At 40.0% G+C, this 13,127-nt stretch overlaps 1 protein-coding gene across 19 annotated transcripts in view; it reads left to right on the forward strand.

Moving 5' to 3' along the window:
• The window catches only part of LOC120406051 (potassium voltage-gated channel subfamily KQT member 1-like), an 819,762-nt gene that overhangs the window by 371,124 nt on the left and 435,511 nt on the right, over positions 1-13,127 (forward strand). The window contains exon 18 of one of the 19 annotated variants that reach the window (XM_039540384.1): positions 8,746-8,813. The exons of the other annotated variants lie outside the window; for them this stretch is intronic. Coding sequence (XP_039396318.1) covers positions 8,746-8,803 — 58 coding nt within the window. The 3' untranslated portion in view covers positions 8,804-8,813. The remainder of the gene's footprint in view (positions 1-8,745; positions 8,814-13,127) is intronic. 19 annotated transcript variants of the gene reach the window in all.

The following is a 13,127-nucleotide window of genomic DNA, read 5'->3' on the forward strand; positions in this document are numbered from 1 at the left end:
TTTCACCCTGGCAATAGGACCACATGACCTGACCACTCTTAGGGACTTCTCCACCCCAGGGCCTGGTTAGGTGAGGCAGTCTGGAGTTGCCATATTACACAGGGCACAAAATTCTTTAATCTGGCACTAGTGTGTCTTCTGGATTAGTTTCATGCTTTCTGGGGCCATGTGATCATGTACCACATAACACATACAGACTTTACACAGGACTCGAACACACCATTGCTCTTTTCTTAATCACATGAAAAATACACACATCTATACAAAAATAATAAACCCAACATGCATTTTCCTGCCTCAATTTCCCCACTACTCCAGGGCATTCTTTGGGAGGGGGGCAGAATCCTTTGGGGCTCTTGAGAATCGTCCTGCTCCTGTTCATGGCTTGTGTTCTGAAACAGAGTTTCCTCTCTTCAGCTTTCCTTCTCTGACCTTGGCTGGTCTGTCCCCTTCCCCTCTCCTGCAAAAACTGCCTTTGTGTCTCCATGAGTCTTCCCTGACCCACCCAGCCTCTGAAATTTTTTTTAAGGCTCGCATCAACACCTTGGTGTCTTTGTCTGCTTGGTAACTTTCTACTTTCCAAACCTCAGTCCAATCTGGGGGAAGTTGAAAAGAATTAGATTCCCAACTCAGCTCTCCTCCTTAGCATAACTACTCTGTAGTGAGAGTACAGTTCTTATGGTTGACAACTCTCCTCTGATAAACCAATTTTCTGGGGTAGGAGCCAGCCTATTGTTTTAGAGTGATTCCATTTCACTGACATGAAATGTTTAAATCGGTGAATTCCTATACTTATCCCTTTGCCACCAGCCTTTGGGATTCCCATCCAACGTGGAGGAAAGAGGACAACAGAGAAGATAAAAAACCCCACCACATCCAAAATGGAGTCTTCAGTCTGACACAGATGCATATAAAGAGCCCCCAGTATCAAACAGAATTCATAAATTATTCATACAGGCTCCCCAAACCACCATTACAGATGAATTTTTAAGATTCTGGAGCCCACATCCCTGGGTCATGATATACACTGAAAGTTTACTGCAGACATCTTCTGATGTAGAATAAAGGCCCGGATTATATTCCATGAGAATAATGCAGCGTGGTGCCCCATCCATCAGAGGGGGAGGTGCATCTTCAGCAGTCAGCAATTCACTGGTATGGAGGAGGACCTTTGTAAAACATAACTGAAGATCCTCAGAGGAGGACAAGTACAAATTGACATCTATGAGTCTCCTACACTAGTAGGTTAATTTGTCAACCAGGGGGGAGCACTTGTAGAATACCATGGCATTATTCCTTGCAAAAACACAAGACTTACTTCAGAACTCCTTTCCCAAGATCTCTACTTTAACTGGCTACCAGAGTATGCTATAAGAGTGGCACAAAGCTCCTGAATTGTTATGAGCTGGGAGTGCTGTGGCCCATCATTGGCGTAAAGTGAGAAACTAACTTTAGAATCAAATGTGAATCAGTCAAATGGCAGCATTTCATGCCAAATTTCAGTCAAATGTGAATGTTATGGTCTTTGGATATTCAATTATAAGATAAATGCTGCCAGAGTCTTAAGTTTTAGTGATGCTATTGCACTGCCAGTACAATACAGAAATTTTCTTTCTTCTATGGTTTATTGGCCTGTATTTGCATCTTTTATTTTTCTGGGATCTCAGGCAGTCAAGCAGAGTTTTAAATGTCTCAAACCTCTAATTGACAGCTATCTCGTTGGTAAGGAGACAAGGAAGTTTTGTTGGTCACAGTACCCAAACTGACCAAAGAAAAGAGTGTATCGTTGGCAATGACAAAGAAAAGTTCAGTAAAACTATTCCTAATCCAAGTACGCAAACCACAAATTCTGGAGCCAAACCCGAGACACAGAAATAGTGCAACGGTTTGGTCCAAACACTTTTTCATAACAGATACAAGTATTTATACAAGTTATCTTTGTTAATTTAATTTCTGTGGAGAGCTGTGCTCCAAGAGTTAAACATTTATTCTTTGCTTTTGAAAGTGAAGTCATTGACAAAATGAAGTACTTGTTGCCAGAATTTCTTAAACAATTGCATTAGCAAGGCAGAAAGTACTAAAAGAACTGCTGATATAACCAAGGCATAAATATACTCAAGACATTAGGCCAATGAGGAATTTGCAATACTGTAATCGGATGCACACATCAGAATATTGGGACTGCTTTGTCTGCTGCTGCTGTTTTATTTTTGTCACTTTATAAGCTGTGAAACCTAAAGTGCAATTTGACGTCTACAGACCATAGGAGGAAGAATTAAGTTTCTTACACACATTACACACCCAGGACATTTCTCATTGTTCATATAAAATTATTTCACAACGTGGTAAATGGACGGGGTGGTTTTTTTTGTATTATTAAGTAAAGCACCTTTAGACATTGCAAAACTTCTTATGCTGTTGCCATGCCAGCTTAGACCTAGCCTGACCTGGCACTGTTTCAGGGCATACATTTTTATTCTCTGAGCTCTTACTGTTGGAGCTGTCTGAGATTGAGGTTGCCAATTTAATGCCTGCTCACCAATCACTTTGAGGCTTTGAGCCAGAGGAACTCAAGTCTGACCCAGATGGTAGTTCTCTTTTCCCTCAGGAATAAAACTACCATTTGTTTAGGAAAAAGAGCTGTGTCTGGTTTATAATGATGCATGTTAATATCACTGAGATCTTTTAAACCTTGTAACAAACCATCTAGCATTAGGGCATTATACAGATCCAGTATGGTTTGCAAATCCATACACCACACTTTCAGAGATATTCCAGTAAACAAAGTATGAAACCAATATGTTTTGAACATTAGCCCTATACAGGGTGGAATGTGGCTGGCATTTTAAAACAAAATAAGATGGAGGGGCAGCTTCCATTTTGACCCAGGCATGTAACAAGATATTTAAGTATCTTTAACTCATGGTAATCGTAAGTTCAGACTGTGTAAGTCACTCTGGAAAGTTATTTTAAGGTCTAAAACTTAATTTAAAGGAGACAGAACGGACATTGGTATCTAAAATTACAGGTTTAGTCTTTTCTAATTATGTGCTTCTGTTATCTTACGGCATATTTTAAGTGACCTCATAACTGTATCTTTAAAGTAATTTCTTTAGTCCTTGAATGGTATCTAATATGAAGGCAAATGTAACATGTTACTGACAGAAGAAATTAATTTCAGGCTATTGTCCCTTTTAGTTATTAATATGTGAACAAAAGTTCTTCAAGTCTGCTGCTGCTTTGATCATATTCCCCTAGCAGCTTTTCCTGGGGACAAAAACTTCCCTACCTTTCTGTGAGTGGAAGGGAGCAAAGGTACCAGGTCTGGGGCAGGAGTGTAGAAAGGAAAAGTAATGTCTCCTTGGCCTGCTCCCTCCTATCACTGACCACATGGACATCCCTTCCCACAGTTGCTCTGTAGTGATCTGGCAGGGAAGGGATAATTTCTTTCTGGCGTTTTCCAAATGTGATAATTTCCCTTTACCCTCATCCCTTTTCTAGGGAATAAGTATGTATAACTATAAATATTGTTGATGCAATAAACATTTTTTTATTCCTTTTCCACATGTTCTTTGAGGAGGGGCAAGGGTAGTGGCACATTTTAACCTGAAAGGTTGTGAGGCAGTAAACGTGGAGCAGCACAGTCATTCTTCACAGATTGCTCTGGTCTCGAATGGATCTGTTCACTGAGATCTGTGGTGAAAAGCCCCACCCTTCTAAGCCATCAGTTGGAAACCTCATGAGTCAAACCTCATGGAGTTTTCAGCTGCTTACAGTGATTGGCTTATATATCCTAGGCCCTATTTGTACTATAACTTTTAACCAAGTTTGTGGCCAGTTAAAATCATTGGCTTTAGAGGAGGTTTTGGTGACAACTGGTTAATACTTTGTTAGGTCCTGTCTGCATGGGAAAGTTTTACAAATTATACTAGTGTGGTTATACTGATATAGCCCTTCTCTCCCCTCCCACACTTATTCCTTTATAAGAGTGACTTTTTCAGTTTAGCTTCAACCCTTTCCAAAGCCATATAAGCTAAACTGAAAATAAGTATCCACATGGGGTTATGCCAATATAACTACATCTGTTTCAATTAACCCCTTCAGTTATACCAAAATATTCTGCCATGTAGGTAAGGCCTTAGTGACCACAGTAGGTAGTTATCATGCTATCTATACAGTGGCCTACAATGGTACATAGTGTCTTCCTGTAACTAGGGGCTACTTTTCTGTGTAGACAGGATCCCTTAATCATGCCTGTGTGACTGCTCTGGTAGGAACTCCTTTCTCACATCTGTCTGTGTGATAGGGCACCTCAGAGTCGGTGGTGTGGTAGATAAAGGCACACAACATAACTGACTTGTCATTGTATTGTGAAAAAAGCTGCTTTGTGGTTACAGCTAAACTGTGTTTGCTGTAAGTGGGTTGATAAGTGTCATAACCTGTTTAGAAAATCATGTCTGTATTCATAGTGTAGATGGGATCTTCTTTTAGTGTGTGTTTAATGCAAAATGTTCCTATTTGCCATAGTTTTTGATTAAAGTGTTTCCTGAAGCAGGAACTGCAAGCTAGTCAGCTGAGGTAAAATAATCCAAATACAGATTTTAATAAGAGGGAGAAACATGGGGTAGTAGTAATACTTTGAAGTGATAGATAGCAAATGTAGACATCTGTGTGTGATGCAATATGGCAGTATAAAAGATCAATGCATGCTGCCCATGCAGAGGCAGCTTGTCACAAAGCAGTGGTATAATAATCCTTCTCTAGGGCAACTTCACATGGAATATCATGTCCATTTCTGACACCATGTTAGTGGAAGTATATTGAGCAGTTCAGAAAAGAGCAACAAAAAAGATCAGGAGATTGGAGGTATGCATTAAGAGTATTATGAGGAAAGATTAAAAGGCATAGATCTACATATGTTTGAAGTGTGTAAGCACCAAGGATAGAAAGCAATTATTTAAGGTAATTCAATACTATTAAGAGAAATGGGATTCAAATTAGAAGGAAGATGTATGGTAAATATTTGGAGTAACTTCCGTTTAGACTGTGGAACAGTCTCTCAGAGAAGAATGTGGAGCTTCCATTATTTTTTTAACATTTAAAACTAGACTATACAAAACACAAGAAATATGCTGTAGGGAACCATCCTGCATTGGCCAAAAATGAGATGGTGTAACTTCCTAGATCTTTTCCATAACTGAGTGTCTGGCATTCTTTGGATTTTACAGATTTGGCTATATACTTTGGTGGTCAGTTTTATTCCCTTCTCTTTTTTTCGAATTTTATCCGTCATTAGTTTCTTCAGGAGACCCCCTAATTCTCACATTATTGGACAGGGCAAACAACAAATTCAAACCCTAGTATTTCTCAGTGAGAGAAATATGTTGTTCTTGGATCTAGGGTTCCCACGGGACTCCTTAAAAGACTGAGGTTTTATCATAAGCACTATTGTGTAAATAAAGCTGTTGCCTGCTAATCATTATTTGATATTGAGTTAATGGAAAGCAGAGCAGAAGGGGAGGGGAAGTTATAGGGGAAAAAATGCCATCATTAATGAAAGACTGTTCCATTGAGTATGCTTGTTTCCCATTACATTTTATTTTGACCTTGTGGGTAAGATTTTTTTTTCTGGAAGTGATTTCTTTAGAGAGTAGGGAAAAGTCATGATAAAATGCCTGTCTTTACTTGTGGCTCTAGAGAGATTGATAGGACGTTAACAGAGAACTTCAAAAAAGTGGACTCTTTAGCTTTGCTAAGTTTACAGAGTAGCTGTGGAAAATTCAAAATACATGACAAAGTTTGGGAAACAGTTAAATGTATATAAAGAATTCTTTGGAATTGTAGAACTTCTTTCATCTGAAAATGTCCATGTGTTCTCACTCCTGTGTAATGGGAATCTATTTGTATCCTTTTCTACAAATGGGGTAATTGAGGCATAGAGAGGTAAAGGGAAACAGTCCCCCAACACCTCAGTTTCATTCTTTTGCCATGAGAATATAAACAAGGTAAATTGGCACATCTACAGCTAACTGAACTAAAGTTCACTATTTTGAATTAGAAATTCTTTTCATGGTAATACCGATCTTTGGAAATGACCAGCTTGTGCTATCATGACTTCCATAGCAAAGAAAAGTTATTCATTATCACATTTAATGTTACTCTGATCCTGTAGTTCATGTCTCATTTTAAATGGAGAAAGAAAGACCTCCAGTACTATAATTTCATTTAAAATAGTTTTATTTTGAAGGCTTCAAGAAGCCACTTCTGACACAGACTGTAAGGTTTCTGTTTTTTGTTTTTAGTTAAGCCAGAGGTGGACAAACTACAGCCCAGGGGCCTCATCCAGCCCTCCAGATGTTTTAATTCAGCCCTTGAGCTCTGGCCAGGGAGCGGAGTCTGGGGCTTGCCCCGCTTTGGTGCTCCAGCTGGGGAGCAGGGTAGAGGGCTTGCCACACTCCACGTGGCACCCAGAAGCAGCAGCATGTTCCCACTCTGGCTCCTACGCGTAGGGGCAGCCAGGGGGCTCCGCACGCTGCCCCTGCCCCAAGCACTGTCCCCGCAGCTTCCATTGCCCCCTCCTGAACTCCTAATTTCTTGTCCCTCCCAAGAGCCCGCACCCTGAGCCGGAGCCCTCACCCCCTCCCACACCCCAACCCCCAGTTCCATGAGCATTCATGGCCCACCATACAATTTCCATACCCAGATGTGGCCCTCAGGCCAAAAAGTTTGCCCACCTCTAAGCTAGGCCCAACTCTCAGGAAAGAACATGAAGTGGCTTGCTTCTACAAAAGTAGATGTGAAGCCACCAGACCTTTGGGAGTCAACAGAATTCAAAATGGGCTCTCAACAGGTTAGGGTTTCAGTCTACCTCAAAAATGCATGAAGAGAACATTTCACAGTACCTGAGAGAAGGGAGCTCTTTATCTTTAACTTTGGCAACTCGTAGCACTGAATTTTGAATGTCCAAGGTGAACGATGGGACATTCTTTGCCTTATCTAACAACTTCACCAAAACCATTTATATGTAAATATAATAAAAAATAAAGAGCAATTATTCTCTTGGATCAGCTTGGAATAATACTTTTTGTGTCAACACACATTTTTTTTCCTTTGCTGTGAGTTCTTCATGAATTGTCACTGACCCTTTCAGTGAAAAACAAAAATGAAAGCCCCTTCACATGACAAGAGATGCCTAGCAACCAAGTGATTAGAAATAAATCTCATCAGTCTTGACAGGCTATGAATGGGCACCCAATCAATATGCTACAACTTTTTCTCATGTAGCCAAAAAATAGCTTCTCTTTTAGCCTCTGCTCAGTCTATTCTTGTTTCGTTGATGCAATTTAGAAGCTCAGTCTCAAATTGTAGTGTAGAAATATAGGTTGACCTAAGTAACAAGAAAAATTAAACTACTACAGAAGAGCAGCATGGAGATGATATAGCTGGTAATGTGCAAAATGAACAGGTGCTGATTTCCAGCGTCGTGTTTAGATGGGGCTTCTGCTACCAGGAGATGAGTTTCAGCATGGTATTCAGAGGAAGCTGCAGCACCTGGGAGCTGCCTTTCGGCTCATATTTCATCACAGAAAGAAAATACTACAAGCTCTAAATTAAAATTGTTTCACTTTTCTTACTGCTAACGTAAATAAGTTTGTTTTGCTTGGGAAAAAAAGGGAAAAAGATACCCATAGATGAAACAAATATAAATTCCAATGAGACAGGAAATCACCGATACCCTATTCTCAATTATTGTTGAATTATACAGTGACTATCAAAAGGGGTTTTGGAAAATGCAGCAAAGGAAGCATATTCTCACTTAAAACATGCACATTTTTAAAAATCTGTATAGTTTTCTTTACCTGGAAAGATTTCCAATTGTATCATTCATAGTTAGGTAAACACAAGCAAATTAGCTAGACTTGATTGTGCTTAGCTACTGAGTATACTGCACTGTACACTGTAGTGAGAGCTCACTACATAATGTTATCAATTTTATTATCTTTGCTTAGTTTCTTTCCATAAATGTTCAATGAAAGTGATAGAAGTGAACTTGAGTGAAATGAAGAGGAGGCATGGTAATGTGAAAGATCAGACTTCGAAACATCATCAGCTTGTTTTCCTTGAAGATCACTAATAACACATTTAAAACTATTTCTTTCAACTCAGTCTGATTCTGTAGGTGTTTTGGGACTTGGCTCATACTCGCTACAGGCATTATGACTTTTTCTTTCTTCACACTGTGGAGTCAGTAGATGATCAAGTATTGAAATGTAGCAAAATGCCCTTTCCCTCTTTAACACAGAGACACGGTAGTGCTTAAAACTTAGATGTATAATGTGACTACATTTAGAAACTCCTGTCACCACCTATTTGTGAAAAACTTAGAATTGCAAAGAATAGTTTCCATTAAATATTTGCATTTTCCCTTGGTTACCAAATCACAGACTCTTTAATGCTGCCTATTCTGCTTATAAGGAAATAGTGTGGTATCTTGCATGCCACTAATGTTAGTAAATTACTTTTGAATACCATCACTATATATCTAAAAGAATAACAACCACTTGTTTAAATCATATATATATATATATAACTGATTTTATGTTGGACACTTTATACTGTGTTTGGGATCAAACTATATTAGCTCTGAACTTATTACAATGATACAATACAGTTAGTGTCAGGTATTAGATTACATTTCCAAAGCAGAATGAATCCATGCTGACATAATAATACTTTGCATTTCAGTAGCACATTCTATCCAGAGATCTTAGAGCACTTTGAATACACCATTAATGAAGACTGATCGTACCCCTGTAAGTTATCATAGTTAAGTGGTATTACATATGGGGAAGGTGAAGCATATACAGATTAGGTGACTTGCTGAAGGTCATACATGAAGTTGGTTGTGGAGGTGGAAATATAGCCCAGGTCAATTTATTCCCAGTCCTGTTCCTAACCACAAAATCCTTCCTCCCTAATATTTCTGAAGGACAGTAAGAAGTAGGCTGGTGTTCAGAACTCTCTCATTGTGGCTCTGTAGATTTGTTTGGAACATGACTGTTGATTTGTGTGAACTTAATTATGAATCTTGGAGATAAAGCTCTTGACTGAGCTTACTTCTCTGAAGTTTCAAAAAGGACTCCTCAGGATTAAACACTGTTTTCTACTCATCCACTCACATAAATCTAAACTGAATTGTTACTTAAGAACAAAAGAATGGCCATACTGGGTCAGACCAATAGTCCATCTAGCCCAGTATCCTGTCTTTCAACAGTGGCCAATGCCAGGTGCTTCAGAGAGAATGAACAGAACAGGCAGTCATCGAGTGATCCATCCCTTGTCATCCACTCCTAGCTTTTGGCTACTTTTAACACTGTATTTTGATTTTCATTTGTATCACCTTTGACCCTTAAATGTGGTTCTTATCCATGGTCATTAGATATTTCCTGGGCATATGGAGGAGCATAGCCCTGCATTAATACACTTCATGTGAGAGGACTCATTAGTTGAGGAAGCTTTGAAATGTTAGAATGGAAAAATAGGGGAAGAAAACTCAACCTGGATCTCATTCGTTTCATTGTACTCAACGGGAAAAAGGGAGAAAAGGGAAAAATGAATGTTTAAAAAAAATCAGTAGTGCATGTAGTGAAAATTTGCAAAAAAGAAATAAGAAAAAAAATCCATTTTAAATTCTCCATGAAATTCTTTTCACGCTTTTCAACCGGTTCTAAACTTTTGACAGGCAGCATGCCAGAAGCATGGCCTCCAGCCTCCACTGTCCTCTATCATCCTTTCTCCTTGCTCCCTTTTTGATGTTAGAGGTCTGGCAGCATCTATTAGCATACCAGGTTGGAAGATCTAGATTACATCCACATTTCAAAAAAGTAATGTTTGATCAGTTGCATCTCTTGTAAGAGGGGAGTGGCATAGTCTCCATCCTCCGTAGAATAGCTGTGGTCCCCTAAGTCTTCTGACATTCCTCTGGCCAGCTTTAGCGACATTTCCAGAGTTTCCTTTCCCTAAGACTAACATTTCAAATGCCCCTTTGATCTTGCCTTCCTGTAAGTCAGTTTAAGACTCAAGGTGGGTGGAGCTTGGTTTGATTTTTCCATTGACTGTGTCTGGAGAAGTTAAGCAGAATGTCTCTCTTTAGGAGCAGACAAAAATACAACTTATGTTTTCTTCTAATTCCTAACTTTATTCTCCTTTGTATCAAATATGAATTAGTAACAGATTAATGTTTGCCTGACAGTTAGCTTGTTCTATAGGCATATGAAATAGGAGTTTGTTTTGGCCAACTAGCTGATGTAGTTAGAAATGGAATCACTGAGTATATTTTAACGTTATAGATATTAAGTAGCTTTTTGGACATCTTTATTATTAATAATTTTATTTTATTATTGGTACACAGTTAATTCCTAGTGTAGTTCCACCGTGTTTTAACTTTCTCTGTCCCTCCTTCGTTTCTTCAGACTATTAAGATAGTCTAGTAAGATTATTGGAAAGTGTCATTTAATGTATATTATGTATTTTTGCACCAATTTACCTTTATAACTAATGTTTTTTTTTAAATGGTTTTCTGGCTTTTGTGTGGTATGGTGATGAAAATTTATGTATTACAGTCATATCCATTGAGCTCAGTTCTGCACAGACACATAATAAGAGACAGTTCCTCCCCCAAAGAGCTTCCAAGGGGAATAGTGGGAGCAAAAGACATATCTGTCTTCAAGACTGAGTTTGATAAGTTTATGGAAGGGATGGTATAATGGGATAGCCTAATTTTGGCAATTAACTCGTCTTTGACTACTAGCGGTAAATATGCCCAATGGCTTATGATGGGATGTTAGATGGGGTGGGATCTGAGTTACTACAGAGAATTCTTTCCTGGGTGTCTGGCTAGTGAGTCTTGCCCACATGCTCAGGGTTTAGCATATTTAGGGTCGGGAAGGAATTTTTCTCCAGGCAAGATTGGCAGAAGCCCTGGGGGTTTTTCACCTTCCTCCGCAGCATGGGGCACGGGTCACTTGCTGAAAGGTTCTCTGCACCTTGAATTCTTTAAACCATGATTTGAGGACTTCAGTGGCTCAGACACAGGTTTGATACAGGAGTGGGTGGGTGAGATTCTGTGGCCTGCATTGCGTAGGAGGTCAGACTAGATGATCATAATGGTCCCTTCTGACCTTAAAGTCTATGAGACAGATGTCGAGTAAGCAAAAAGGATGCATCCTCAGGGTAAGCCTACACTGCAATCAAAGAGGTCTTACTGCAGCACATGTAGTCACCTCCAAGTTTGCTAATAACAATAGCAGTGGAGCCACAGCAGCATGGGCTGTACAAGCCAGGACCCTGGGTGTGTACTTGAGAGCTAACTCCAGCTAGCTAGAGCAACGGTAGCTCGGGTATGTATACATGTGCTGCAGTCTCACCTCTGAATGCAGTGTAGACGTACCCCAAGCAAAGTGATCAGAGTGATGAGTGACGAGCATGTCAGATTCAGGGTTTTCTTTTCAGTTTGTTTCTTCCTTTCATGATGAGATCAAACCATACTGAATGTGGAGTATATTTCATCCCTTTTAAGAGAGAAACGCAAACAATGATCAACATGAAAACAATATTTTAAATACCAAAGCCAAATAAAAAACCCTTATTAAAGGCAGCAATTAGAAGCAGTTTGTACTGAAAAGTAACAGGAATCAGGGCTGGATCTAATTAATTGAAACCAATGGAAAGACTGTAGTAAATTAACTAAGGATATGTCTATGCTGCAAAGTAAAAGCCATGGCACTGAGTCTTAGAGCCCAGGTCAATTGAGTTGGGCCTGTGGGGCTTGGGCTATGGGGCTAAAAATAGCAGTGTAGATATTCCCTCTGGGGCAGGAGCCTGGGGTCCAAGACACCCCCATCTCCCCCGAGCAGGTTTCGGAGCCCAGGCTCTAGCCCAAGCAGAAATGTCTAGGCTGCTGTTTTTAGCCACACAGCCCTCATCTCATGAGCCTAAGTCAGTTGACCCAGCCTCTGAGACTTGGTGCCGCAGGCTTTATTTGGCAGTGTACACATACCCTGAGGAACCGATCCAGTGAGCAGTCCCACTCACTTTATTTTGTGAGTAAGACAGGCAAGATTCATCAGCTACAGCTGAATGTGAGGATTTTCTAAGCTCTTTGCATAAAGACTCAAGCAATGATGAGCCTTCAGAATAATCTGTAAAAGCAGCAAAGAGTCCTGTGGCACCTTATGGACTAACAGATGTATTGGAGCATGAGCTTTCGTGGGTGAATACCCACTTCGTCGGATGTCCGTGACGTGCATCCAACGAAGTGGGTATTCACCCACGAAAGCTCATGCTCCAATACGTCTGTTAGTCTATAAGGTGCCACAGGACTCTTTGCTGCTTCTACAGATCCAGATTAACACGGCTACCCCTCTGATACCAGAATAATCTTGTAAACTTGTAATTTGTTTCTGAAACAAAGAATTGATAAAGCACCCTCTTCCTATTAAAAAGCAACAACAAAAAGTGCCAAAAAGGGGATGATGGCTTTTCCCAGGGCTTGTAGCCTGAAGCCTTTGTTGCCTCTGCCTGGCTGGCTCTTACCAGAAGCATATGTTTTATTTCTTTCTATTTACAGCTGTTGCCTCTTGCGTAGGTATTATTCATCTTATACATCACTGAATTATCATTCTGCCGAAGAAGAATTTTTATTCTTTAATTTTCAGCACTGCCTTTTGTGGCTGCTTCATCACATTTCACTGGCTAGATAGCCTTGCCGCTATCTCAGTATTTGATGAGAAACGTTCTCACACCCACTTACGGTATACTGACATGACACCTGGGGTGTGATTGCAGCTCATGTACAAATACCTGAGCTATCTTTAATCTAGTTAGCTCAGGCAGTGGAGCAGTGAAGCCATGGCAGCACGTGTTTCAGCATGGGCTAAACCCACAAATAATGACCCAGGATTCTGGGTGGGCTTGTTACACTGGTGTCACTGCAGTCTAATATCCAAGCTAGCTAGATTAAAGCTAGTGCTGGTAGCTGTGCTTGTATTGTGAGCACGCTTGTAACAGGAGGCATGCTGCTATGTTAGAATGCACTATCACATTTACTATCAATTCAGGCATGGGGG

The sequence above is a fragment of the Mauremys reevesii genome, linkage group 1 (assembly GCF_016161935.1).
Source record: "Mauremys reevesii isolate NIE-2019 linkage group 1, ASM1616193v1, whole genome shotgun sequence".
Taxonomy (NCBI): Eukaryota; Metazoa; Chordata; order Testudines; family Geoemydidae; genus Mauremys; species Mauremys reevesii.